Source organism: Suillus fuscotomentosus (assembly GCF_016647785.1).
Source record: "Suillus fuscotomentosus strain FC203 chromosome Unknown F5891scaffold_76, whole genome shotgun sequence".
Taxonomy (NCBI): Eukaryota; Fungi; Basidiomycota; class Agaricomycetes; order Boletales; family Suillaceae; genus Suillus; species Suillus fuscotomentosus.
The window spans coordinates 201454-229149 of NW_024539588.1; the positions used below are offsets into that span (position 1 = coordinate 201454).

A 27696-nucleotide genomic window follows, 5' to 3' on the forward strand; every position below is an offset into this window, starting at 1 on the left:
CATGTCTTCGTTTGGAGCCGCATAAAATGTTGATAGACAAGCAAGAATGATCTTGTCACACTCGGCGTCTGCATTTGCCGTTTGTGGCGTCTTCTGTACATTCCCCCTGAATGGATCGATGAGCTACTTTGAGAGTCATAATATAATACCCGGCCCGTTCATCCACGATGTCGATGAACGTTGGAAAATCAAATGTCAATTCCCTTATCTTCTCTTCCAAACCAAGGAGCATACGATATGTACAAGCACGCTAACTTGAAGGAGTTACTGAATCAAAGCTCCGACAATTAGTGCATCCCAACGACAATGGAATCACGAGGCAAACTCAACCTTGGTTTGTGCGTCCATTTGGCTGAGATCACTAATTATAAACGTTTCATGTCCATGAAATGGTCAAGGATGGCTTGATAAGTACATGGACCTGCTTACGTGGCAAAGCGCTCGGCGTAATGATCGACTCAATTCACGAGGCGAATGATATCGATAAACCCGGACAGTCTGTGCCAGCACTACACTGAGATAGTACACTTTAATATGACCTTATCCAGCGCACGAAGGTTTTCTTGGCGATTCGATATCTGTAGCGCCAACGGGAATCGACGTGGACTCGGAGTGGCGAGGGTCCGAGGGAGACGTCACTGTGCTGCGAACACCAATCGAATCGCACGTCGACAGCAACCTGGCCCAAACTTTGGGTGACTTCACTACTTGCAAAGCAATTCCATAAGGAAAGTCTGGCTCTGCATAACGGTGCTCGGCCGCACCACCAGTCCCCGATAACAGAAAGGTGTCGTTGTCTGCGGCAGAATCAAGCTGAAGTCACAATAAACGCTCACCTATTCGAGAAGGGAAGTGATTTCCGTGCACTTCCTTGCCAAGGCAGTGGGAATAATGCGACCTATAGAACGACGAAATCAACGGAAAGTTGCTGTCGAACAAGGTTAGTAACTAAACGAGGCTTAGAACAGTAGCACGCAATTGCAAGAGAGCAGACACTTCAATTGCAATGGGTACATGTTACAGATCGGCGGCCGACAGGAGTCATTTCCCGGGACCGGGAGACTACGAGCCCTCTTCGCTGTGTATGTATGTGGTCGATTCACCGCTCTCTAAGCTTTCAGTTCGTCGACGTCGAGAAAAGCATCAAGGCTCTGTGCACAGGCGTCAATGCATGATATATATTCTTGAGCCGATATCGGAGCTCAAAGAAAAAGTTCAATAGACACGCGTCTTGTACATTCTCTCCAAACTTGGAAAAGGGCAATAGGCACCTTCGTGAAGCTCATGGTGGAGCGCAAGAGGGACTGACACTTATTGTAGACGCGCGCTTGCTTGTTAATAGCCAAAGTCTGCCAAACACCTCCTTTTCTTTTTGACGTCATGCTGGTCTTTTCTCTCAGCACTGAGGTCACTGTTGGTTATTTTTGAGTCACGGCTCGATTCTGATATGTTTGAGATACTGTGTGCGTCTTGAAGTCCGACGAGAGCAAGGTGTAGGTGTACTGATTTTGTATGCAGGATTTGCAGGGCTTGGAGTGTGGCAGTAGAGGATCGGGTTCGACACTAGGATGCAGTTCGGCTATGGGATACAGTCAGCCATGGGGTCAAGGGCTAGCCGCATCGAGTTTCTCATCAATCATGCTGTCAAGACTAAGTTCCCTGGATAGACGAACTTAAAAATCCGAGGGAAAAGTGGACCAGGAAGGGACTGTCTGGACCGGGAGTTGTCGAGAAAGGAAGTAATGTTAATGAGCGAGTAGAGGCAGAGCAGATTGTGCAGGTATAGAGTATCTTAGTCACAGGGACGAAAGAAGGTCCAACAGAGTCAAGTGACAGGCTAATCCTTATACACGACTAGAAAATATATTTCATGAGCAGTGGTCCGACAAAGTCAGATAACAATAACAAGCTTTCCTAAAAATATTCTTGGTGAGCAGTGGGCCGACGGAGTCGGATGTCAAATTTCAAGCTATTCCTTATAAATGACTAGAAAATACACTTGGTGAGTGGTGATTGAAATCTTGACTATTCTGCCGACACGTACCTCATTTACTTTTCATCCAAGATGAATTCATTTCGGCCTCGCCAGATAGCAAGACGATGGTGATGACGGGGCGAATAACAACCAAATGGAATAACTGAGTCGCTTTTGTTTCAGTGGAAGGACAGATGGGCCCGACAAAGAATCCCTAGCACAGCTCAGCTCTAAATGCGGTGTTGTCGTGGAATGGTAACGTGAACAATGTACAGGAAGAGGACTAGGCACCTTTGTGAAGCTTCTGGTGCGGTGCAAAAAAAACAAGGTTAGAAGCTTATAGTCAGGTGGCTCGCCGTATCTACATTCTGAACAAATCAAGACGTCGGCATTGGCTGAGTGTTGGATACAAAAGGACCTGCGCCCCATGAGATGATAGCAAGAAATCAGCGTTTCCCCATATCCCAGGTCAAAGAATATGACGTCCACACAATCCAACTCCAAAGGTGTCGCAGTCGTCACTGGATCTGCGCAAGGAATTGGGCGCAGCATCGCAATACGCCTTGCAGGGGATGGCTACGACGTCGTGATCAACGACTTGGAAAGCAACAAAGAGAATCTGGAGGAAGTCAAGAAGGACATCACTACCGATTTCCCGGAGCGCAGAGTCTTGATTGTGTTTGGGAATGTCAGTGTCGAGGAGGATGTCAAAGGCTTGGTCGAGAGTGCAGTTAAAGAGTTTGGCCGCTTGAATGTTGTGAGTTGTTTACGACTGGTTCAATCGCCAACTATGACTGCATGCCAAACTTATCTTATTCATAGTTTGTTGCAAATGCAGGCATCATCAGAACAAAACCACTTTTGGAGAGTAAGACTTCGTAGTCGACGTAATGCCGGAGCTTACTGAAAACTTTCCGCAGCGACTTCTGAGGACTTTGAGTCTGTGCTTTCCGTCAACGTCACAGGCACCTTCTACAGCTACAAGTATGCAGCGCAGCAGATGGTAGCTCAAGGTGAGGGTGGGCGAATTATCGGTGCGAGCTCCCTTGCGGGAAAGAAAGGCAGGTCCATATATGCAGCTGTTTCTTCTCGTATGGTGACGTATCTTTCAGGGCACGCTTCGCTCAGCGCTTACAGTGCGTCTAAGTTTGCTATCCGAGGGTTGACGCAAACCGCAGGTATGAGTGTACTTCTATAGTCTTAATAAGTGCCCGACCTCAGTAACATTCTCCGTAAGCCATCGAACTTGGTCGCAATGGAATCACAGTGAACGCATATGCGCCAGGAACAATTCAAACACCAATGCGTAAGTTTCATTATCTGTGCGTTAATATATGGTGGTAAACTTTACCTCGTGTAGTTGTTAGGTTGGCTGGATCAGCCGATTATAACGACGTTTACGATGAGGTGACCTTTTTGCCAATGTGCATGAGATACTAATTTTAACACTTTTTCTTCCTTTAAGTTCAAGCGGTTGTCATCCGTAGGCGACCTCGGAACTACCCAGGATGTTGCGAACCTGGTTTCATTCCTGGTGACTCCGGAAGCACGTTTCATCACAGGTGTGTATATCGTACATGGCCGGGTTTCATAAGATCAGCAACTGATGGGTGTAATGCGCTGTTTTGCAGGTCAAACGGTAAGCATGTTCTCACTCATACTGAGGGACGCAATCTGATATGATTCACGGACAGATAACGATCGATGGTGGTATCTTCTTTGATTGATGGTGAATTGCCACACGTTATATTCTGAACGGCAGAAATCTTCTCACATGTACCCACGGCCGTGTACGCCTTCGTGTCCAGTTTTGTACCTTTAAACTTTAATGATGGTACGCCTCCCGCAGCATGTTACATCCTGATCCATGCGAATCGTGTATCCCCAGACGAACATTCATAAGGAACACAGTAGCCCTACTAAATAAAAATTTACTTTGCCAAATTTTTCTGGAGCGTGCAGTACGAAATAAAGTACGATAAACTATGATGCAAGTGATGTTCCGGTCGTGGAGAGTGAGACACGAGCAGCCGAACGACTTGAAGGATTCTGCTTTCCATCTTCGTTCCAGTAGTCGCTTATACTGGACGACGTTCATGTCTTTCCCGTAAAAAGTAACTACCGGAACGAAGTACTCTGCCATGAAGGAATGCCCAGTATACTCATTATGGTGCGCGATAACTCAGTACATAGACAACGTCAGCACAGATGGAGCAGTAAGATAGAATCTGGAACGAACCTCTTGAAAACTCTCGCAGTTGCGATCTTCGCTGAGGTAAAGGGTTGGAGATCACGACGAGAGCGACAGGTAGGGCAAAGAGCTGATCAGAAAGATGATGACGTGGTCCCATAAAGCAAGCTCGGGTTAGAGTTCTTGCCCAGTATGCTTATCATGGCGCGATCACAGCAATGGTTGAATTTTTGGAACAATCTGATGCTTTTGAGAAGGAAGGCAGAGACAAGACAAAGAAGATATCGAAGAAAGAATAGAAGAGAGAGAAGAAAGGGTAGCAGCAGGGGAGGAATGAGTGGAAGAGGAAAGAGGACAGCAAGGAGTAGCGCTTGGAGCTCGAGCCTCAGTATGGATTAGCGCCCTTTATTGCAATCGTGACCGTGTCTTACATAATAGTTTCGGTTGAAGAAATTCTCTCATCGCTTATCTACAATTGCAATAAATTGGGTTAATCCGTTTGTCATATCGGTTCAGCGTAGTGGCCGCCTACACTCGGATGGTCCATTCAATACGCTTATTCGAATCACACATTCCTCGTCAACGTGCCATCAAATCTCAACTAAATCAACGGCGACCATCATGGAGACGATAATATCAGAACTCAATCACTGAGATGGCGGTGAAAAGCTCATCCACGACTCGAAAAGTCTTCGTCCATTGTCACACACGGATGAGTCCGATTATTCACCTCACGGAACTTTCTGACCTCAACTTTCATGTCCGCTATATTATCGGTAATCTAGAATCCTCAGCTTGGACACCTTGTGAACCCGCGAATCCAGGACGGAATATGTCAAGGCTGTCACGGTAATGAGTCAATGATTCAGCAAATACGGAATAGGCCCTCGAGGCGTTGCCTTTGCATCCATGCGTTCGCAGCGTTCAGACGTAAATTAAATGATCATAGTTGAGGCTGCGGAGAGCGCTCGATGAGCGGTCGAGAATCAAGCTACAAGCTCAAATTGTAGATCCATCTCCCCGTTCATACACCCAATGGAGACAGAACACGACATAATGTGTAATACTGGCGTGCTCAAACATGATAGAGCAAGTACCAAACCAATTGTGACAACATGCGACGCTGGACGAATAACCCGAGCTGCGCAATTACGGTAAAGCTTACTATCGCACTGTTTTCGACTTTCGAGTTTTATGTAACTCTTCGAGCATTCGTACCTTGCAATTGCATCTTTGCTACATAAGATTTTTGATGGTTACCCACTTAATCCACTGAAGTACTTCCGCAGCACATTCACCCGGTTTTCAGCAAGGCAGCCCGGAGCGATCAATCCTCTCTTGGCCATCCTTCAAACCTTCATTCTTAGCCAGACGTGGTATGTAGTACGTGGCGTATGAGTATCGATTTCGGCATACAGAAACATCATTCCCTCGCGAAATCACATTATATTCAAATTTGTCAAACCGCACTGATATGTTCCTCCTATTTAGTCTACTCTTTTCTTAGCCTTCAAGTTGTTGGAGCCCACATTTTCTTCACAACTTGGGATGTCGAGCTCTCAATTCTCTGAAGCTGACCTAACCTTGTCCAGCGATGAAGATATCAAGTACCCTGAACAAGTGTGGTATACTCTCGCCGCCTTTCTCTTCGTGATCGGCTGCTTCCAGTGGGGATTGTTCCTTCATTCCAAGTTCGCCAGGCGGGGACACCACGAGTTCGACGAAGAAACGACTATCACCAATGGCGTTCATCAGAAAATTTCTCTTCGTCGACTTCCGCTTGCGGTCATAAATTTCTACCGCGTTGTTGCCTTCCGATGGACCCTGGAAATAGGACAATCCTATACCCTCAACATGGCGGAGGTCTTTGTCACTGTGGCATACATCGTCCTTCTGTTGATATATGCTTTCATTAATAGTAAGCACGCAACATTGTGGGCAGCGGTCACACCACATTAATCACTGAATCACGCAGCCACCTCAGTCGAGGGTCAGAAGCTTGATATCTACTGGAGCAACCGTATAGCAATGCTGGCGTCCAGTCAGTTTCCTATCGTCACGGCTCTTGGCACCAAGAACAATCTTGTATCTCGTAGGTGGAAACGCTCTTAATCCAATGTTTTGCTGAGTTTTTCGCATCAGTGGTCACAGGCATCAGTTACGATAAGGCATGACACTTGATTACCATCCACGTGGCACCTACTTATGAACGCAAAGCTTAATTATATCCATCGAATGACGGCTAAGACATGTTTCATGCTACTTTGGGTACATGGGGCTGGCAATATTGTATCCAATCCCTTGTACGTATCTTCAATTTCATATTTGCCATTTTCTGATAGAAATTATCGAAAGCTTCAAGGAGAGGTTGAGCGAACCATGGCTTCGCGCCGGTGTCACTGCCATGGTCGCTTTCTCTATCCTGATCATAGTATCACTGCACCCCGTTCGCAGCAACATGTATGAGGTCTTCTTTTATGTTCACTTCCTTGGCGTCCTGTGGGTGCACCACGTCTGTTCGCTTGTAATTGTCATTGACAGACGAAACGCAGTATATTTTTGGTGGGAGGATATTACCACACCAGAGGTGCTGAGTAAGTGCAAACGAATACAGACAGCTTGGTTTCTGACTTGCAGCGAACAGCGGGTCATATTGGATATGGCCCTCGTTTGTGTTCTGGGCTCTCGACCGCTTCATCCGGGCGGTTCGACTAGTTGTATTCAACCACTCTTACTTTGGGTTCAAGTCAGGAACTGGGACAATGGACGCAGCGACAGAATTGCTTTCCGAAAATGTCGTTAGATTACGTCTATGTCGACCCCCGCATTTCCATTGGTCCCCAGGACAAACGGCGTATCTAATTATGCCTTCAGTTTCGACCCTGCCATTCGAAGCGCACCCCTTTACTATTGCGAGTTTTGATTCTAGTCTGCTGTCGACCGCATCGGCGGAGGATCAATCCAGCGCTGAGGTTACGGGATCTAGCGTTCCGTTCTGGAAGGAGCTGGTATTTTTGGTCAACGTGCAGGGAGGTTTCACGAAAAAGCTAAAGGAAGTAGCCGTCAAGAAGGAAACTATCAAAGTTTTTGTAGATGGCCCTTACGGCCCATCTCCTGACCTCGGTTCATACGATACCTCTGTATTGGTGGCAGGTGAGTTGTGTATTGTCTCGTAATCACGTGGTACTGATCGAATTCAGGCGGGTCTGGTGTCTCGTATACCCTCCCGGTCTTCCTTAACATTATCGAGTACGCGCGCTCATTTTGATTGTTGTCATTGATGATTGATCCTTCTTATAGACGCGTACGCAAAGGGAAAAGCTCTTGCACACGCGTGGTGTTCATTTGGTCCATTCGCGGGGCTGGTGCGTGTATTCACAACAATCCGCAGCTTCTTCTTTAAGGTTATTAAAGTCATGCATCGTAGAGTATGTCCAATGGATCGAAGAAGCACTTATCAATGCTGTTCAGCTTGCTCCGCCATCTTTGGCAGTCTCTATCCGCATCTTTATCACCGCATCTTCATCCAGGGAAGACCATTCCAGCATTTCAAGTTCGACTGAGAAGAAAAGCAATCCAGAACACATGGTAGTTAGGAAAAATTCCTTATCACTGTCATTCTTGTCGCTGCGCGGCGTTAAGACGGAAAATAGAAGGGCGGATCTAGATGCTCTGCTCAAAGAAGAGGTCAATGTAACCTCGGGGAGGATGTCGGTGGGCGGTAAGTACTTATTACCCCGACCTCCAAGAACGAGCAACTTACGGGTGCGACACTAGTTTGCGGATCGCAGGGCATAGCACGTGCGGTCCGTCATGCGCTTCGGTTCCCGGTCTCTGGGCCTTCTAGTATCCTCAGTGGTGGACCGAGTGTGACGCTGCACGTTGAATCGTTCGGATACGCTTGATGGTCTCGAGTCCCTTTTTCTTAAACTTCTTATTCACTTATCTTTGATTACTGCGTAATCAGGGTCGCTCGCGATTTGTTACTAAAGGTCTCAAGGGCTTTCAGTATTGTATCTGTCAGCTGCGAAAAAAGTTTAAATGATTCGCAGCTAGAGTAGAATATGTATTGATACATGGGCGCAACCAACATCAAGAGAACTTCTGACTTTGTTCAATCACGCCATCATCCGTCAGTACTTTTGATCCCGATGAGCGACACTAATAGGAAGGGACCGAAGTGGCCGATCCTATAGTATCGAAGGAGTTTGTCAAGAAGTTACAAAAATTATAGCCACCATCACGCTCGGAGACATGGGCGCAAAGAAAAGCAGCATCAACTTGATGGCCGTATGTATTGCTGCTATTTCAGTCCTAGATGAGAAGTTTGGCCAAGTACAGTACTAGGGATAATATGATGCACTGGCAGGAGGACACATTGAAATGTTATCACACCATACCAAAGGTCTGGAAGTGACTCACAGATCGGAAATTAATGTCGACCTCGGACTGATGCGCACTGACAGCCACTAAGCACAAGCCTGTTGGTAAAACGCGTGAAAGAGCTGACAACGTACGTATGTGTTGCCTTATGTTTCATATCCACATCCAGACCTCAGGCCTCAGGAATAGCCCAAAGAGTTTTGCGGTCGAAACAAGAGGGATGGTCCTTGTACAGTCTTGTAGACAATCTTGCGTGAACATGCGATTAACAGTTCCAGATATACCTTCGGTTGGGCGTTCGGTACCGATTTCATCATGTGCGTGATAGATGAGTTGCGACTCGTCCCGAAGAACTCTGGAGCATGATTCAAACCCCAAGTCGCTAAGCCATAAATGTAGCATCAGAGAGCAAAGGGTCCACCGGAGATTGAACTGACATGAACCGAAATCAGAACGTTTTCACAAGTATACGATGTTGATGTAGCCTACAAGCTCAGGTATTCCCTTAAAGTTATTCATTCCCTCGGCCGATATGCATTCAACTGATAACACAGTTATCTGGCATATTTGGCATACCGTCAGCGCCCATGCTCAATCCGGGGGGCAATGGGCCCATGATTTCCTCTGGGGGAGACCCGTGTTTTTGAAGCTGTGATTGTACCGGCGATGTCAATGCTATGTCGAGTTTAGTAGACTTGGGGCTGACGCACCTCGCCCATGAGGTCGACGATTTCAAGTCTCGTCTTGTCGTCGTCGTCAGCGTAATCTTTCGATTCAAAAATTTCGAGGAGTTGCTTCATGCAGATAATCTGTGCACCGTAGCGTGACTTATCATCGGCCGTTAGTGTAGCTGCATTGGCCTTGAGGTAGTCCGGGAACTGCAGATATGACGAAGGGGAAAAATCAGAGGTTTCGCTATGTTAAGAACAGGCCTACCTTGTCCGAGAGTTCTTTTAAGGGCTCGTACAGGACATCCTTGCCCATAAGCTGGCCCATCATGGCTTCTAGGACACCCTGCATCTCTTCTTCATCCTCGTCTCCAAATTGAGATAGAAGCGCTTCGAGTGAATCAGCACTAGGAGCAGAACTGCTCGGATCCGATGACTTCAAGCCTGACTCGCTCTCCTTGAGCTTGTTCATAGTGTTCCGAATGCGTGATTGGAAGTCGTCCTTTTCGCCAGTTTTCGGGGCAATAGGTGCTCCCTGTGTGAGCGATGGGTCGGTCGCGCCATCCATCTCTTCTATCAGCATGGCTTCCCAAGCTGCTGCAAGGGTATGCTCCCGCTTTTCTCGTTGTTCTGCGGTCTCGTCTTCATGGGTTATACCTTCAGTCGCTCCTTGTTGCGCAAAACCGCGCCAAAGAGCCTCCATTTCTTCAGCGAGCGATTTCGCAAAGTCAGCTTCGAAGTCGGCATTTGATGAAGACGTATTTCGTTTTGACGAGGTTGGTTCATTCACAGCACGTGATGACGTCGATGGTTGGGATAAACTGGACGCGGGAGCCTTGGACGGAGTAAACTGATCTAGGACATCTGCTAGCCTTTATGAGCGCATCTAGATTATGAAAACATGGTCGGCTTCTGACCATCGAGATTATCGACGTTGTCCTCATCGTCAACACGTAGTTTGGTGCTGTTGGACATGAAGTACTGTGTTGCACTCGATTCAAGCCAACGGTGAGTACATGTCAAGTTGTAATCGACGTTTCTCACGGTTGGGCACCATCTTCATTCCATTGGCGACCGCATTTTCTTAGTGCATCTCTGAGACCAAATTTACCGCACGCTGACTACAGCTGTATGTAACATGCAGGATTATGAAGGACGAAACCACAGGATGGCGTGCAACGCCTAGATAAGTCGAAAGGACGGAAGGAACATATCAATGAGTTTATGTAAAGACTTTGATTACATAAAATAGAATTCATCAACTTAACTCAAAAACATATTACGAAGCCGCACTGCTCGGATATCACCGGTGTTGATATGGACTGTTGGGCGAGAAGGCACGGAACAGTACTACGTTATGAGTGTAACTTGCTTTGCTGCATGGAATACTAGAAGCTCAGGCTGTGCCGCCACAGCTAATTCGCCACAGCATCAGTCGTACGTTTTCCATCAGTAAGCATTATATGATCCCATCTCATCTCACTGGCCGCTCAAGATCATTCGTATCTTCGAAGTATTGACCATAGCTTTGATCCCCAATCTTGTGCTCGACGGTGGATAGTTCAATCTAGTCTTTGCAAACTATCCTAACGTTTCCTCAATGATTTACTCGAAGGTTTCAATGACGGATACTATGATCATATTAAGTCAGGTAACATTGGATTGGCATTTGATTCGTCAGATTAACAGTAACTTACAGCGGAGAGTTCAAACAAGTTCAATGCATACAAACAAGAATAGAAGGAATGTTCGTCCATAACTCGCCTTGGGAGACTAATGATAATGTAAGGCCGTCCAAGTGGGTTGGCCAGGATGTCGAATCTGACCTAGATACCCAGCTGGTCATTCGAAATGAAATGGGCACCACCAGCACATCGATAACCGTGCGACTGCTTGATCCAGCGAAAGCCTGCAACGCACACACCCATTTCCTGCAACTTCCGCTGTACTTGAGCCTCCTCGCGCCTCCTCCTCACTTCCTCTTCCTGCTTCTTCTTCAGCGCGGCCAAGGCATTCTCTCGAGCGGCCTTAGCCTCTAGCTCTCGGATGCGAGCAGCCTCTCGCTGGCGCATGAGCTCTTCGTTGGCGGCATTATCATTCGCTTTTTTCTGCGCGAGTTTTCGTGCAGCAGCTTCTGCAGCTCGCAGCTCGTTCAGGGCATTCTGCTGCGCAATATTATGCTTTCGTAACTCTTCAGCGGCATCCTTTTCGGCTGCTTCCGCAGCTACTTTGTCCGCCTGTAGCTTTGTCCAAGTAGCATCATCTACGCCGGGATCCCGTTGCACCTCATTATTTGTCTGGGTAAGCGATGAACTTTGTTTGAGTAACCCTTCGCTGTCTTATGTCGTGTGACACTAACCTGAGATGAAACCGTGGTGTTTGGTGGAGATGGCCCGCTGGAGGCAGGTTTGGGTTGCTGCTGTGTTCGTTGACGAGATGGCTTGGAAGCAGGGGGCTTTGGAGGAGCTTTATGAGACACATTCTGAGAGGTTGAAGGAGGAGGAGGTGCGATATTTCTCGACATGGCCATCTGTGGGATACCAGGGGTTGATGAAACTGTCTTGTCTGGTAAGTTGAGACGTTGTCGCTGCTCAGAGAGTTGATCTGTCATGATACGCAATGCGTCTTCTGATGAAACGACCAGTGAACTCCTTGGGGCTTTCCCAGCTGAGATGAACGCAGGGCGAGCCAACCGTTTCGCAATAGATTTTATGTCGCGCGCATTACCCCAGTTTTCGAGGCTCGACATATCAGCGATGATGTTGAGCATCTCCTCGTACAGTGATGACGATGGATCAGACAGCCCTTGAATGACGACCTTTGACCCGCGCAGATCCTTGTCAAGCAGTTCGAGGCATCGAGTTGGCGACATATTAGGCAGAATGAAGTCCTCGGAAAACCGACTGGAAAGCCCAGGGTTCGCACCCAAAAGTTGGTTCATCTCCTTCTCATATCCTGCCAGGATGATGACCATCTTGCCCATGAACTTCTCGTTGGTCATCAGCCCTACAACTTCGTCAATGGCTTCCTGCGCAAAATGACCTTGGCTGAGTCGATAGGCTTCGTCCACGAAGAGGACTTTGCCGACGGCCTTCTCAAAAAGTTTCTTCGTCTTGGGACCTGTTTGGCCAACGTACTCGCCAACGAGATCCGATGCGGAACATTCTACTAGTTCTGTAGATGCGAGGAAGCCCATGTCATAATAGACTTGACCAAATTTCCTTGCGATGGTCGTCTTTCCAGTTCCTGAAGAGAAGGCATCAATATGTGGACAACTTAGGACATGATTTGATTACCAGGTGGTCCCTTGAAGATGAAGCTAGTAGGTATTTGCTTGCGCATATCCAGTCCCGATGCTTTCATTCCTTGCGCCATGTTCTGGTAATCTCCCAGCTTTTGAATGACAGCTTCGCATCCAACCATATCTTCGAATAACTGAGTCAAGTTTGCTGCAGCGTGCTGATCACGGTCCCAATTGGGATCGAAGTCCTCTGGTTCGAAGACGATATCCTGAGACAGATGGGAAGGTTGCGATGCCTGCCGTTTTAAATATCGATCTTTCGCAAAAGTCAGCATGTTTTCCACTTCCCCTCCGTTCCCAAAGTTCGGACGGTTCTTTCTTCGGCTCAAAAGACCAAGCGCTATTTGCTTGGCTTTCTCTGTTGCACTAAGGTCTTGGTCGTTTAGCTTGCGTTCAAAAATCTCCTGTAGTTGAGGTTCAGTAAAGTCTTCAAACATGAACGCGTCCTCAATCGCAAAGCGCCGAGCAAAGCCGGGATTAACATCCTGATTCGTGTGTCAGAGCTGGCTTTTAATCATGAAGTCGTGCACTTGCCTTGAACATGTCTTCCATTTGCTCCTTGTATCCCAATAACAAGACACAACGATCATCTCCCGGTACGTTCTGTATCTCCGCAACCATGGTATCAATGACACCGGTCTTATAGGGATCCTGGACACTGCCATTCTTACTGTGCAGCATGTATGCCTAGCGGGGCGTTGAGAACCACAAGTTGAAGGCGGACGTATATGCTCACCTCGTCAATGACCAGGACCTTTCCGACAGTACTCTCCAAGATGGCCTTAGTGTTTTGTTCAGATTGGCCGAGGTGTTGCCCGGTAAAATCTGAAGGATTCTTCACCACAACTAAAGACGGCAATCAGGTAATGATCCTCAGAGATTCTTCAGCAGAATTACATACCTTCGCCGTTACTGAGAAGCCCTAGGTCTGCCAGTGCTTGACCATAGAGTTTAGCGACAGTAGTCTTGCCAGTGCCTGGGGAGCCCAAGAAAACTCGGTTCAGACCCATATTGAGAGGCTGCTTTTCTGCCAATTCGCGATGATAGTTCGCCTTAATGAGGTTGAAGAGGTTGCTGACAGATTGCTTCACGGATTCAAGACCAGTGAGTTTTTGCAACTTTATCCACGAAGAGCAGTGGGGGAGAACTGAGTCTGGATTGGGACCAATAAGATCTTCTTTAACGAGCAAGAAATCGTCCGGTAATGATCCATTTTTGCGTTCTTTTCCTACCCTTGCAGCCTGTCGTTGACGTATCTGTGCAAACATGTTTTGCAGTGCACGGGCATTGCCAAACCCTTCGCGGCCACGACCGCGGCCCAGGCGTCGAACTGCGATTCGACCATAAAGACCCCGGATGCCCTCTTCGACCTTCATCCTGCCTCCATACTGTTTCTCCACCATATCAGCAAGCATATCAAGAAGCTCTTCGTCGGTGTAGTCCTCGAAGGTGAATCTATGCGGCACACGACTCGGAAGACCAGGATTATGACTGAAGAATTTCTCCATCTGACGGCTGTAGCCGGCAAGAATGAAAACAAGGCTTCCAACGCGGTTCTCCATCTCTGCCAACAGGAAGTCCAGAACATCGGTACCAGACCCGCCCTGTGCGCTAACTAGCTGATAGGCCTCATCGATGAATATGGCGCCACCACCGACTTTCATAACGTCCTCGATGAGCTTCTTTGCACCACCGACGCCATCATGTGCCAGGCTCGCTCCTGTGGTTTCCTTGAATGCGTTTCCTGGAAGTACTTGTATTGATTCGAGAAACTGGGCGTATAGCCTTGCGACCGTTGTTTTCCCTGTGAATTTTTTAAATTAGCGCAAGAAAATTACACGAAGAAGGGTTCCTACCTGTCCCTGGATTTCCCAAGAGCGCAAGATTCAGACGCTCCTTGTTCGCAGGTGTTCCTTGACGTTTCATCAAGTCTAGCTTCTCCTTGGTTTGTAGAACTTGCGACTTCACTCCTTCCAGTCCAGTCATCGCCATAATACTATCAATCGCGTCATTTTGCTCGCCCATGAGCCTCTTCTGCGATTCCCAGTCGTCGCGAGCAGCAGAACTCTTTTGGCTACCAGAAGGTTGCAAAGGAGCAGATGAAGGATGTGGGGATTGCTGTGAGGGAGAGGTCGTTGGTTTGGATACGTTTTCACTGCCATCTTTCGAGGAACCTGCTGTTTTCTGCACGCGAACTTTTGCCTCTTGGATCTCTCGTTCCTTCTGCTTGAGCATAGCCTCTCTTTGCTTCGCAGTATTGGCATCCGCAATAATTTCAACCTCGACTTTAAGTTGCGCATCCAATTCAGCCATTTGGGTATCATGAGCAGCTTGCTCGGCATCACGTTTTTCCTGGAGTACTGCATCACGCAGTAACTGCTTTGTAGTGCGCTCCGCATCCTTCTCGCATGGAGTGCACTTTAGGGAAGGCCCTTTATGACACTTCCACGAAACTTTGTGGACGCCCGCACCACACTTCCCAAATAACGGCTGTTGGCAAGGTACTTTGGAGTGATCAGAAAGTTGATGGCACTTTGAAGGACAAGGGTGCACGTTGCAACTGAGCATGGTGCCACTAAAATACCCACGTCAGCGAGATGCACTGAACATTGTTGAAAGAACACTCACCAAGGCTCCGCACAACCTCCATCTGGACATTGATCGTCGAAATCATTAGCATCTCGCAGAATAGCCTTCCGCGCAGGATGGCGCTCGCATTTAACGGGGAACCCTTCATAGATGTGTGATGCCTGTCTGAGAAGATCGAATAGACGATTCCAAAGGGGCGATTTGCTCTCGAACGTGTTCATATTGCCAATGAGAATGAAACCGTCACGGGCCCGAGACAAGAGGACGTTCAAACGTTCAGGGGACTTCATGAAGCCGATAGCGCCATCAGGATTCGATCGTGTCAAGCTAGTAACCACGATATCACTTTCCTCTCCCTGGTAATTGTCTACTCCAGTCAGTCAAACGTCAGGTATTCGTTCTAATGGAATTCATACCTATAGTAGCGAGCCTTATCTTCCTTTTGGATGACTTTGCAGCGTCAGGAGAGAGCAGCCCCGCACGGACCAAGTCATAAGAATCGAGGTCGTTTAACACTGGGTCATTGTCTGCCTTGAGAGCTTCCCGAAGTTTGGAGAGCTGTCCGAGATAAGGTGTTAGGATGACAATATTATCTGTCCCATAGCCTTGTTGAGCGAGGTATCGGACGATCTTCAGAACCATGCCAACTTCGTAAGAGTTTTGTTTTGAAGTCATGGAACCAAGATCGCTGCGATCGCTGACCCTGCCCTCGTTATCCTCAGGGTGCGCATGGTTGACGAAAATGATATTATCTTGGATACCACGAATATCAGCTCGGCCGCGAGTGCTGGCAGCATCAGTGAGTTCGGGGTATGTGAGTTCGCGCACGAGTGCAGAGATTTCAGGCCGCATACGATGTTGCTCGGTGAGAGTAGCATGAGGGAATCCTTTTAGAACAAGGCGCTCAAAAAGCGACCTGTTCAAGTCGTATCCTTGGTCACTCTCGACCTGCAGAGGATAACTATTGATTTTCGGTCTCAATTGTCTAGATTCACGACTCAGAATGAGGCGCTAAAGGTAGTGATTGAAAGCATGCTTACTTGTGGTCTCCAACAAGGATCAGCTGACTTGTGTTTGCACCAAGAGCAGTCAGAATATGGCTCTCCAAAATCTCTCCAGCCTCCTCTACAAGGACAACGTCGGGAGCGGCAGTTCGAAGGTCTTCACTAAATTTCGCAGCTCCTGTTGTTGTACATGCAATGATCCTTTTCTCCTTGAGTGTTGCGACCAACGACTCGCCGAACTTCCGAGTGAGGTCTATCTGACAACTATTGTATTCTCTGCCAACGGTGCCAATATCATCTACCATCTGCTTCTGAAGCTCGTGCTTCCACTTCGCCAACAAGCTCTGACGGACAGGCAAGGGGGTAGTCCAAATCCGAGCCGATTCTTCCGTCTTGAGGTGAGCCGCATTTTTGAAGATACCCGCATCACGGCCTCTTTCCCATAGTGCGATTAGATACGTTGGGTCAATTTCCCGACCTCTGCGGCCTACAACGGCCATGCCATCGTCTGAGCTGGGAACGCGAAACGCTTCAAAATGAGCCTCATCCTCGAATTCGATATGCGTTAGAATATCCTCGTAGCCAATCCTATTTCTCATGAACTCTGAAACAGAGCTGTCAAGGCGACCGCAGAGATATTTGAGTCTGTTCTTGAATTCATCGATCATCGTCCAATCTGCTTTAGTCCGTGAGGGCTGGGACGTTCTCTGACTGGGATTGAAGAGGTTGAGATGCGCCAGCTGCGGTTTGGCTCTGCCTCCAAGTCGAACCATATTGTTATCAGGAATGCCGATTTTGCGAAGATCTTCTAAAAACTGGTCCAGAGCATGGTTAGTATAACAGACAACGAGAATTGTCTGATCGGTGAAGTCGTGAAGAGCTTTGGCTAAGAGGGCGCCCACAAACGACTTTCCGGTCCCTGACCCGCCACATAAGCATTTACTTAGCATCCAGCGTCAAAGAACATACCTGGAGGGCCCTGTATCAAAGATACCCTCTGAGTCAGGCCAGAAAGAATAGACGAGGCTTGCGAACGATCTAAATGTATGGGGTCGGGAGTCTGAAGCAAGTGTTGCAAGTTTCCAGAGTGGTTAGCTTCGATAGCCGTAATAACATGATCAGCCATCTGCGGAGGGTTCTGCAGAGTAACACCACGCTTCCAGAACAGTAGTTCATCTGATACTGAGATGTACTGCGTTTTCTGCAATGCCTTGAGCACCGGCTCAAAAGCAAAAAGAGCAGTGTCAATCTGGAGGAGCTTCGCGTCTTTGGCATTGCGGAGCTGGAGAATGGTTCTGCTTGTACTCGCCCGCCCATCCAGTTGAATGACGATAACAGGAGGACTGCGGATCAAGAGATCTTCCACTCGATTCACAGTGCCAAAGCCGACCACTTCCTTATCAACCACCACACAGACGAGTGATTGATGACGAAGGATCTTGGAGCCAGCATGATCATCTGTGAGATACGCTTTCCTATCCTTGAAGGGAATGCGCTTCAGAGATGGCAGGTCGTCGACACACTCTAATGTTATTCCCCACAACATCTTCCGATCATCAGTGCCATGGTAAACGCCTTTGAGTATAACACCATCTATCAGGTTGGCGCGGTGGCGCTTGACGTTCTTTCCTTCTAGCGCTTGAAGTTCCTCTCTCATCTCTGCTATCATGTCTTCGCGAAGAAGACGAAATGTATTATCGAGGTAATCCGCGGTACGAGTGCTTTCTCCAGATTCATCTTCCAGCTCCGAGCTATGGCGCAAGAATGGTAGCTGTTTAGATCTGATTTCGTCTGCTGTGGGAAGGATAGCAATGTCGCGAAAATTGACAAGATCATTGTCATGTCGTCCGCCTGGGCCATTGACAGCTGATGGAGGGGTTGACGAGCCATATGTCGAAAGGATATGCTTGATCTTCTCTCCAATAAGCCGGACTTCCAAGTTTGCAGAGCTTGTAAGTTTTGGGAGCACAGTTGGCCTGCCAGCTAGTTCGAGATAAGGTGTTGTGTCGTGGTTGGAAAGGTTCAACAGCCGAAGGAGAAGGCCAGCAAACGCATGTTGAGCCTTTTCGAGTAGCTCTTCACGAGTAAAAGCGCGGCTAAACGCCGACCAGAAGAAATCTGGTTCGACTATCTGAACAAGCAGGTGATCCAGCACATTACTGCTGATGCTTGTGGCCTGGAGGAGATATCCAAGAACGTTAGCACCAATGCCATTCATAAACTCTACCGACAAGTCCAGTCGCATCGCCTCCTGGACAATAGAGGGTCCTTTTGATTCTCCCACTATCTTGTTTACGCATAACGCAACATCCGGTTGGGAGCATATGGAATCGAGAAATAAGTGACAGTTTCGTGGCTCGATAGGGACTTTGCCCTTGAGAACATCATAGAACCGTTTGTTCAATAATGCGGCTCGTCGATCAGACATATTCTGGGTGTCCTTCAGCGGCAACAGCGGTGTTGATGGTAGTGTGGAGAAAAAATACGTTCGAGATTGTGTGGTAATAGAAAGGTCTGATAGGTTGAACTTTGAGGGTTAGACTCGGAAGTGCACGTGATCGAAGGACACCAGTTAGCACTAGTATGTGTTGGCGAATCCTGGATCCTTCACATGATGATAAGAGAGCGCCCAAGAAGATCCGAGCCCGTCGGCCTGTGGAACCCTGGAATTTGATCGATAAGGCCTCATCGTCGCGACGGTGTCATATTATTATGTGACCTGTGGCCAAGGCGTAGTACTCCAGCTAGCGCTCAGCGCTCATTTCTTAACAAGGTTTTCAAGTTGTCCCAACGCCTGCCACTACATCACTCGTGATGCATGATTGATGATTATAAATAGTCGATGCACTCGTTTGAACATCTAGGTTCTAGTTGAACGTTCAACGTTCAACGTTGAACGTGTGTCATGGACGGATGCGGATTCGAAGCACAGGTTTCAAGTGCTCAGACCTAGTTGTTCCTGGGGGAACTTGTGCACTGTGTCCCGATTCCTGTTTATTCAAACCAGGCCGTCAGCCTATACAAACTTTGGAATGCGAACAGAACTCACAGTGAGTGTAGTGACAGTGTAATCATTGGACTTGATGCATTGATGCATGATGCTTTGTGACGATTGCAGTACCACGCTAAGCTCCAGCTATTGTGAATTTCTGATCGCATTGAGCATGAGATATGTTTTTGTTTTGACGACATGTCTGCAAATAGTAGTAGCTTCGACAGTTCGACTACCAGAAACAGTGTGACAGTCACACGAAATTCGTCATTACTCTAGTAGGCCTACGTACTATCAACGTCAAGTGCCGTGAGTCTAAAACACAATCATCTAAAGAAAATGCTACCGTACGTAGAATCGACACGGACTAGCGCAGCTGGAAGTCGGGAATAAAATGGAATCCGCCCGCACATCGGTAACCAGATGATTGTTTGATCCATGGGAAGCCTTGTACGCAGACACCGAGATTTCTCAACTTCTGTTGTATCCTCTCTTCTTCGCGTTTCTTCTTCTCTTCCTCCCGACGCATCTGTAAGAGTGCAGCAGCAGCTCTCTCCCTTTCTGCCTTTGCCTCCGCCTCTCGAATTCGAGCCGCCTCCTGCTGGCGCCTGAGTTCTTCCCGCTCAGCCTGGTCTCGTGCCCTTTGCTGAGCAAGGGCCCGAGCTGCAGCCTCCGCAGCTTGCTGTCTTTGAGCGGCTCTACTCAATTCAGCATCACGCCTCTTGATCTCCTCGATCGCTTTCTTTTTTGCCTCCTCCGCCGCTGCTTTATCGGCCTCCAACTGCCTCCAGACAGCGTTGGCAACTCCTGGGTCACGCCGAACATCATTGGTAGACTGGGTTCGCGGGGTGCTTTGAACATGTGACTGCATGTTTTTCCCTCGCTGATCTGGAGTTGGCGGGATACTGCCATTCGAAAGAATAGGAGAAGCAGTCCGGGCACCTGAAATAGAGAAAGGAGGAAGACTGTTTGAGCTGGATGGTGCAGGCGATGCCTGCTGGGAGCCTCTGGGCTGTCTTGAGCGACGAGAAGTCGTTTGTGGAGTGACTCTTGCAGTAGACGAGGGTGTTGATGATCGGGGAGGTGGAACTTTCGGATGCGATGTGGTAGATGGTACGCTGGGGCGTGAAGGTGGCTTATTAGGTGGTTGGGATCCGCCGGGTGTAGAGGGTGGCCCTGATTTCGGAGGAGGCTTTGGCGGCGACTGGTTGGATGAAGAGCTCTTTTGGGAAGGTGGTTTAGGTGGTTGAGATCCATTGGTTGCGGAAGAAGAACCTGATTGGGAAGGGGGTGGAGGAGGGGCGGAATTGCTGGATGATGCCACCGGCAGTTGGGTTGACGGGGGTGAAGTGGTTATACGTGGAATATTCAGTCGCTGGCGTTGCTGATTGAGTAGGTCTTTCATGATAGCTATCGCCTCGTCTGCAGTGAGTGATGGGGTACTCCCAGGAGTATTTGCCACAGTATTGAATGCGTGATGGATGAGTCTCTGAGCAATAGTCTTGACGTCTCGGGCATTTCCCCAGTTCGACAAGCGTGACATTCGGTCGACTATAATCTCCATCTCGGAGTAAGCAGAAGAGTTGGTGTCAGCTAGCTCGGACAAGACGATCTGCGTCTTCTGCAATTCCTTATCGAGCACTTGAAGACACTTGGCCGCCGTCATGTTGGTCAAAGTGATTTCTTCAGAGAAACGACTGGCGAGACCCGGATTAACACTCAAAAGAGCGTTCATTTCTTTCTCATAACCTGCAAGAACGATGACCATCTTGTTCATGAACTTCTCGTTGGTCATGAGGCCGACAACTTCATCGATAGCTTCTTGTGCAAAATGCCCGTTGCTAAGTCGGTACGCTTCGTCCACGAAAAGTACTTTGCCCAAGGCCTTTTCGAAAAGTTTCTTCGTCTTTGGGCCGGTGTGACCCACGTATTGCCCTACGAGGTCGGAAGCGGAACACTCGATAAGGTCAGACGAAGAAAGAAATCCCATGTCGTAATACACCTGACCAAACTTCCTCGCAATAGTTGTTTTGCCAGTACCTAGGGATAAGTAAAGCATCAACATTCCGTTCTAGATAAGAAATTGTTACTTACCTGGTGGTCCTTTGAAAATGAAGCTCGTTGGAATTTGTTTCCGCATATCCACACCAGTAGCCTTCATCGCACGAGCAATTTTCTGATAGTTGCCCAGCTTCGTCACAATGTCATCACAACCAACAAGATCCTCGAAGAGTTTCGTCAGATTAGCTGCAGCGTTGCGATCGCGATCCCAATCTGGATCGAAATCTTGAGGCTCGAAGATCACATCGGAACGTTGATCGGGAGGGATTGATGCTTGACGCTTCTGATAGCGGGATTTTGCCAGACCGAGCATGTTCTCCACCTCACCAGCATTGCCGAAGTTAGGACGGTTCTTGGCTCTGTTCAGGAGATCACTAGCAACTTGTTTCGCCGAGTCAGTGGCCCCAAGGTCCTGATCCTTCAGCTTGAAGTCCAAGATATCCCGCAGTTGGGACTCAGTGAAGTCCTCGAAAGTGAACGCATTTTCAATGGCAAACCTGCGAGCGAGCCCGGGGTTCACGTTCTGAGTAGACGTATCAAATTTTACAACCGGTAATTCAAGTGAACTGTTGAACGTACCTGGAACATTTCTTCCATCTGTTCCTTGTATCCCAATAACAAAACGCAGCGATCTTCTCCAGGTACACTTTGAATCTCTGCGACCAAGGTGTCGATTACAGCCGTTTTGAATTGGTCTTGGGATCCAGAATTCTTGCTATACAGCATGTAAGCCTGTTAGATGAGGTCAATATTAACACCGACTAGAATCTGGGATCGCATACCTCGTCTATAACTAAGACTTTACCAACAGTACTATCCAAGATAGCTTTGGTGTTCTTCTCTGAGTGACCAAGGTATGCGCCCACAAAATCAGATGGATTCTTGACGACGACTGATAGAATGTCATCAGTCAACGGGCAGACAACAACACAAGTATGGATTATCACCTTCATTGTTGCTCAAGAGTCCTAGTTCTGCGAGTATTTGTCCATAGAGCTTCGCAACTGTCGTTTTGCCGGTTCCTGGAGAGCCAAGAAAGACGCGGTTCAAAGACATCGCAAGAGGCTCTTTCTCTTGAAGCTCTCGATGATAGTTTGTGTCGACGATGTCAAAGAAATTACGAACAGAGTCTTTCACGGAACCAAGGCCTATCATTTTCTGTAGCTTCTCCCAAGGAGCGCACTGCGGAAGGACCTGGGATGGGTCAGGACCGATGAAGTCCTCTTTGGTGATTAGAAAATCATCTGCGATCCACCCCTGCTGGCGTTGCTTCTTAAGTCGTTCGGCTAGTCTCTGAGCGACCTTTGCAAACATATTTTGTAATGCCCGAGCGTTTCCGAACCCCTCGCGACCGCGACCGCGTCCAAGTCGACGCACTGCAATTCGAGCATATAGGCCCCTGATACCATCTTCCACCATCATCTGTCCCGAATATCGTTTCTCAACGAGTGCTTCCAGCATCGTTAGAAGCTCCGGGTCGGTGTAGTCCGCAAACTTGAGAGTGTACGGAACACGACTGGGAAGGCCAGGGTTGTGCTCGAAGAACTTCTCCATCTGCTTGCTGTATCCCGCGAGAATGAAGACCAGAGTACCCACTTGGTTCTCCATTTCGGCAAGGAGAAAGTCCAGCACCTGACCTCCTGTGTGCTGGTGTTCGCTGACGAGCTGGTATGCTTCATCGATGAAAATAGCGCCTCCTCCAACCTTCATGGCGTCTTCTATAAGCTTTTTTGCTCCACCCACCCCTTCATGCGCCAAGCTTGAACCCGTCGTTTCAATGAACGCATCGCCTGGGAGAACTTGAACTGATTCGAGGAATTGCGCATACAATCTTGCGACTGTAGTTTTTCCTGGAGGGATATGAGTGGCTCATTCACTAAAAACCTCGACCATTACTCACCAGTTCCTGGATTTCCGAGCAAGACCAGATTGAGACGCTCCTTGTTTAGAGGGACGCCTTGCCGTTTCATCAAGTCAATGTGGGCCTTGATACGGAGCACTTGGGCTTTCACATCCTCGAGCCCTGTCAACTCCATGATACCATCGATGGCGCTATTTTTTTCTCCATTGACTTGCTTCTGATGCAACCAATCCTGATGGGCAGCCGACGTAGGTACTGCATTCATCGGGGACGTCGAGGAAGGTCCGGGTTGTTGAGGCTTCGATTGCTTAGAATTCGAAGGAGTCTGGGTAGTTGAAGGTTTCGTTTTTGGTGGTGGGTTCGGCGGCGGCGGCGATGACGGAGGAGTAGCGTTTGGCGGAGGTATGTTTGATTGCGGATTGGATGGAGGTGTGGGAGGTACGGGATTTGTCGTCCTGGATAACGAAGCAGAATGGGCGGCATCAGCATGCGCCTGCGCATTTGCAGCTGCCTTCAGTGCGTTGGCTCTGGCTGCCTCTATATCTTTGATTTTCTGCCTCATGGCATTTGCTCGCTGCTGCGCGACCTGGGCATCAGCTACAGCATCCACTTCCGCCTTCAACTCAGCATTCAGCTTAGCCATTTGTAATTCGTGCTCCAACCGCTCCTGTTCGCGTTGTATTTGACGTTGCAGTTCCTCTTCTTCCAGTTTCTGCTTCAGTTCGATTTCGCGTTTTCGCTTCTCCTCGGCACGTTCGGCTTCCTTGACACAAACCGGACAAGGGTCTGGCTTTGACTGATGGCACTTCCACTTCAACTTGTGGTTGACAGGGCATGTGTCCGAGTACGGGTGTTGACACGGCATTTGGGAATGGTCTGCGATTTGATGACATTTAAGTGGACAAGGATGGATGCCGCAGTTCAGCATGGTGTTACTAGAGATAGTGTGAGCCAGAACAATGTTGACAATTTCCAAATTCTTACCATATTTCTGTGCATCCACCGTCGGGACAGAGAGTATCAAATTCGGACGCAGATTTAATCAGGACAGTTCGATTCGGGTGTCGTTCACATTTGATAGGGAAACCTTCGTACATGTGGTCGCCTTCTTTGACGAGCTTGAAAAAATTCCCCCATAGCTCCTTGCCCTTCCTCGCATTCATAAATGTCTGCGAGTTCCCGATCAGGATGAGTCCATCTCGAGCCCGGGATATAAGCACGTTCAGACGTTCGGGGGAGTTCATGAAGCCGATGTCGTTAGATTTATTGGACCTCGTCAGACTGGCGATGACGATATCACTCTCTTCACCCTGATAATTATCTATTTAAACAATGTTAAATGTGCGCTATGAGTCGAGTAGCAGATCCATACCAATCGTGGCAAGCCTGATGCGCTTCTTGGACGTGTTGTCAGCTGCGGACATGAGTCCGGCACGGATGAGATCATGTGAGTCGAGGTCATTGAGCACAGGGTCATTGTCCTTCTTTAGGACATCTCGAAGCCTCGAAAGCTGCCCAAGGTAGGGTGTGAGAATGACTAGCCTCTCCGTCCCATAGCCTTGCTGAGCGAGGTAGCGTACGATCTTCCAGACCATTTCTACTTCATAGGTGTTCTGTTTTGACCCAGACGAAGCCCCATCACCTTTGTCTGAGATACGAGAGTCGTCATCCTCAGGATGAGTGTGGTCAATGAAGATGACGTTGTTCTGAATACCGCGAATATTGTCACGGCCTTGGGTCTTGGCAGCATCCGTGAGGTCAGGGTACGTAATTTTCCTGATAAATGCTGAAATTTCTGGACGCATACGATGTTGGGCTGTCAGAGTTTCATGAGGAAAGCCTTTGAGAACCAGGCGCTCGAATAGTGATCTGTTGAGCTCAAACCCATCACCCTTTTCAACAGTCAGTTTGTAGTTGTTGACTTTGGGACGCAGTTGCCTGTAAGGAGTCAACTTCAGCGAGATGTACTGAAAATCACTATTGATTCACGTACTTGTGGTCACCGATGAGAATCATCTGGCTTGTGGTCTCACCCATCGCGGTGAGGACGTGGCTTTCTAGGATCTCACCAGCCTCTTCAACGAGAAGGACATCAGGATTCGCCGCACGAATGTCCTGCGCAAACATAGCTGCTCCAGTCGTTGTGCATCCAATGATTCTCTTTCCCATAAGGGTTGCCACCCTGGCTTCCCCGAACTTGCGTGTCAGTTGATCCTGGCATCCGTTGTAGTTTGTGCCAAGTGTGTAAATCTCCTCGAGGATCAATTTGCGTATCTCTGACTTCCATCTCTCTATCACGTCCCGGCGAGCATCTGGAGGCATTTTCCAAATATCTCGAGCCTCACGTACATTGGGCTCGGCTTTGAACTGCCCGGCGTCAAATCCTCTGGCCCATCGAAAGATGAGTTCCTCAGTATCGACAGCTTTGCCGTCCTTGCCGACACGAGTCATTCCCGAAGCGTCGTATTCAGATACGTGGAATGCGTTGAAGTAGGTCGGTTCTTCGAATTCGATGTACGTGAGGATGTCCGTGAAACTAATCTTCGAAGCTATGAATCTATCCATGGCGGTCTCTAGAGCTTTGCAGTGAAACGTCGACGACTTTTTCAAATCGTCAATAATAGTCCAATCAGCTTTGGATCGAATGAAACGCTCTTTCTTCTGGCCCGCAATGCCAAGATGAGCGACCTGCGCATTTGGTCTGCCGCCGAGGCGGACCATGCTAATGTCCGGAATCCCAATCTTCATGAGATCTTCCAGGAATTGATCTAGGGCATGGTTCGTATAGCAGACTACAAGGATTTTCTGCTCGGTGTGATCGTAGATGGCCTTCGCAAGCAGCGCACCAATGAATGATTTTCCAGTCCCTTTGGAATGTCAACAAGACAGATATGAGTGAGTGGCTGATGAACACTACCTGGAGGGCCTTGGATAAGGGAAAGCCTCTGCGTAAGTCCAGCCAATAGCGATGCCGCCTGCGACTTATCAAGGACAATACTAGATGAAAGCCCTAGAAGCTGCTTCAAATCCATGGACGGATTCATAGCAAGTGGACGCGTAACCTGAGCCGCGGTTACCGCAGCGCTACCGATGGTGTTCCCGTCTTTCCAGAACAGGAGCTCCTCCGACAGCGGAAGGACTTGCGTCTTCTGCAGAGCCTTCAAGACCGGCTCGAATGCAAAGAGGGCAGTGTCAATCTGAACGAGCCGGATGGCATTGGATGATTGCAACTGAAAAAGAGTTTTTGTGATGCTAGCCTCCCCTTCTAGCTGAAGTACAACGACAGGTGGTTTCTGCGCAAGAAGTGCCTCGACGCGATTGACGCTTGCGAGACTGATTACTTTATTTCCCGAAAGTATGCATACGAGAGACTGATGTTTGAGAATTCTAACGCCTGCTGGATCTTTTTCAAGATAAGTCTTGCGCTGCTTGTCGGGGACATTCTTCATCGACTTGAAATCATCTTGGCATTTGAGTTTGATGCCCCACCGAGTTTTTCTATCATCCGCACCGCTGTAAACGCCGTTGAGTGTGACACCGCCGATGGTGATTCCACGGTGACGGCCTTTCTTCTGCCCTATAGCGGTCTGGAGCTCTTCTCTTATCTCATATAACATGTCTTCGCGCAGCAAGCGGAAGGTATTATCCAGGTAGTCAGCTGTACGAGTTGCCTCGCCATCAGGATCCTCCAATACGCTGCTCGGGCGAATGAAAGGAGGCTGCTGGCAGAGAATCTCGTCTGCAGTTGGAAGAATGGAGATCTCCCTGAAGTCGTTGAAATCATTATCATGGCGACCACCAGGTCCCCCGACTGCAGTGACAGGTGTACCAGAATTGAATGTGGAAAGGATGTGTTGGATACGGTAGCCAATGTCTTTGACATTCCATTGCGATGAGTCGAGAAGCCTCGTAAGAATACTAGACTTCTTTGCGATGTCACGATAACACGAGGTATTCCCCGTAGTGAGGCACATGAGGCGAAGGAGGAGTGCCGCGAATGCTTCCTGGGCTGGCTCATTGAGATCACCTTGATCAAATGCTTGGGTAAAGGCAGTCCAAAAAATGGGAGGATCAACTATGGCGATGAGTAAGTGATCCAAGACGTCACCGAGGTCTGTTGCTCGGAAGAGATATAGCAGAAGCTTGGTTGCAGGACCATTGAGGAACTGGGAGTTAGTATTGTGACGCATGGCAGCCTGAACTGCGGTTGAGCCTTGGGAGCTCTCAACGATTTTGTGGATGCAGGCTGCAGGGTCTTGCTGTGCACAAATCGCTTCCAAAAAGTGAGCGTAGTTTTGTGCATTTGCAGGAACTCTGCCTTTGAGAATGTCGTTAAAACGTTTCTCAAGTTGAGCTTCACGATTCATGAGAAGCAAGCTAGTAAGTGATTATGACTCGTTGTAGGTTGTGGGTAGTAGTTGAGTGTTGAGAGCAAAATTGCGGGCGTTCGTACGTGGGTACTGGGCCTGCTAATCTAATTATAGGGCCACTTTTGGATTGGCAGTGCCACAAACCTAATGAATAGTAAGCACTCGGTACAGTCGTTTGAATGTACGCGAGTCAATTGGCACACGAGATCCAGGGATCTACGCACCATTGACAATTTGGCGAGAGTCTGAATGTTGTTCGCAAATGATGCATATAAAAACGCAAATCCGAGTACTATTAGAA

General features: G+C 48.4%; 5 protein-coding genes across 5 annotated transcripts; 2 read left to right on the plus strand and 3 right to left on the minus strand.

Moving 5' to 3' along the window:
• Window positions 1-2408: 2408 nt before the first annotated feature.
• On the plus strand, window positions 2409-3930 carry F5891DRAFT_1061903 (uncharacterized protein). The gene is made up of 9 exons (XM_041362937.1): window positions 2409-2732; window positions 2798-2843; window positions 2896-3036; window positions 3088-3153; window positions 3213-3281; window positions 3336-3382; window positions 3441-3537; window positions 3607-3614; window positions 3670-3930. The coding sequence occupies exons 1-9, from the start codon at window positions 2454-2456 to the stop codon at window positions 3700-3702; spliced, it is 786 nt and encodes a 261-aa protein (XP_041220282.1). The 5' UTR covers window positions 2409-2453; the 3' UTR covers window positions 3703-3930.
• Window positions 3931-5562: 1632 nt separating this feature from the next.
• On the plus strand, window positions 5563-8079 carry F5891DRAFT_1166109 (ferric reductase NAD binding domain-containing protein). Its single transcript, XM_041365416.1, has 11 exons — window positions 5563-6084; window positions 6142-6258; window positions 6309-6334; window positions 6384-6469; window positions 6522-6665; window positions 6719-6760; window positions 6811-7319; window positions 7367-7415; window positions 7467-7531; window positions 7594-7887; window positions 7944-8079. Exons 1-11 carry the CDS (start codon window positions 5715-5717, stop codon window positions 8069-8071), a joined length of 1830 nt encoding a protein of 609 aa, XP_041220283.1. The 5' UTR covers window positions 5563-5714; the 3' UTR covers window positions 8072-8079.
• Window positions 8080-9037: 958 nt separating this feature from the next.
• On the minus strand, window positions 9038-10401 carry F5891DRAFT_1061916 (Pex19 protein). Its single transcript, XM_041362938.1, has 4 exons — window positions 10306-10401; window positions 9486-10225; window positions 9260-9427; window positions 9038-9198 (listed from the first exon to the last, which is right to left on the minus strand). The coding sequence occupies exons 2-4, from the start codon at window positions 9918-9920 to the stop codon at window positions 9088-9090; spliced, it is 714 nt and encodes a 237-aa protein (XP_041220284.1). The 5' UTR covers window positions 9921-10225; window positions 10306-10401; the 3' UTR covers window positions 9038-9087.
• Window positions 10402-10825: 424 nt separating this feature from the next.
• On the minus strand, window positions 10826-18792 carry F5891DRAFT_712861 (P-loop containing nucleoside triphosphate hydrolase protein). Its single transcript, XM_041372919.1, has 12 exons — window positions 17081-18792; window positions 16148-17030; window positions 15524-16092; window positions 15147-15474; window positions 14375-15093; window positions 13420-14322; window positions 13255-13364; window positions 13053-13205; window positions 12514-13003; window positions 11577-12463; window positions 10915-11514; window positions 10826-10848 (listed from the first exon to the last, which is right to left on the minus strand). The coding sequence occupies exons 1-11, from the start codon at window positions 18537-18539 to the stop codon at window positions 11044-11046; spliced, it is 6972 nt and encodes a 2323-aa protein (XP_041220285.1). The 5' UTR covers window positions 18540-18792; the 3' UTR covers window positions 10826-10848; window positions 10915-11043.
• A 594-nt stretch (window positions 18793-19386) lies between these two features.
• On the minus strand, window positions 19387-27636 carry F5891DRAFT_712886 (P-loop containing nucleoside triphosphate hydrolase protein). Its single transcript, XM_041372920.1, has 11 exons — window positions 27620-27636; window positions 25943-27539; window positions 25019-25892; window positions 24398-24963; window positions 24010-24346; window positions 23065-23960; window positions 22112-23014; window positions 21947-22056; window positions 21744-21896; window positions 21198-21687; window positions 19387-21143 (listed from the first exon to the last, which is right to left on the minus strand). Exons 2-11 carry the CDS (start codon window positions 27390-27392, stop codon window positions 19471-19473), a joined length of 7452 nt encoding a protein of 2483 aa, XP_041220286.1. The 5' UTR covers window positions 27393-27539; window positions 27620-27636; the 3' UTR covers window positions 19387-19470.
• Window positions 27637-27696: the final 60 nt, after the last annotated feature.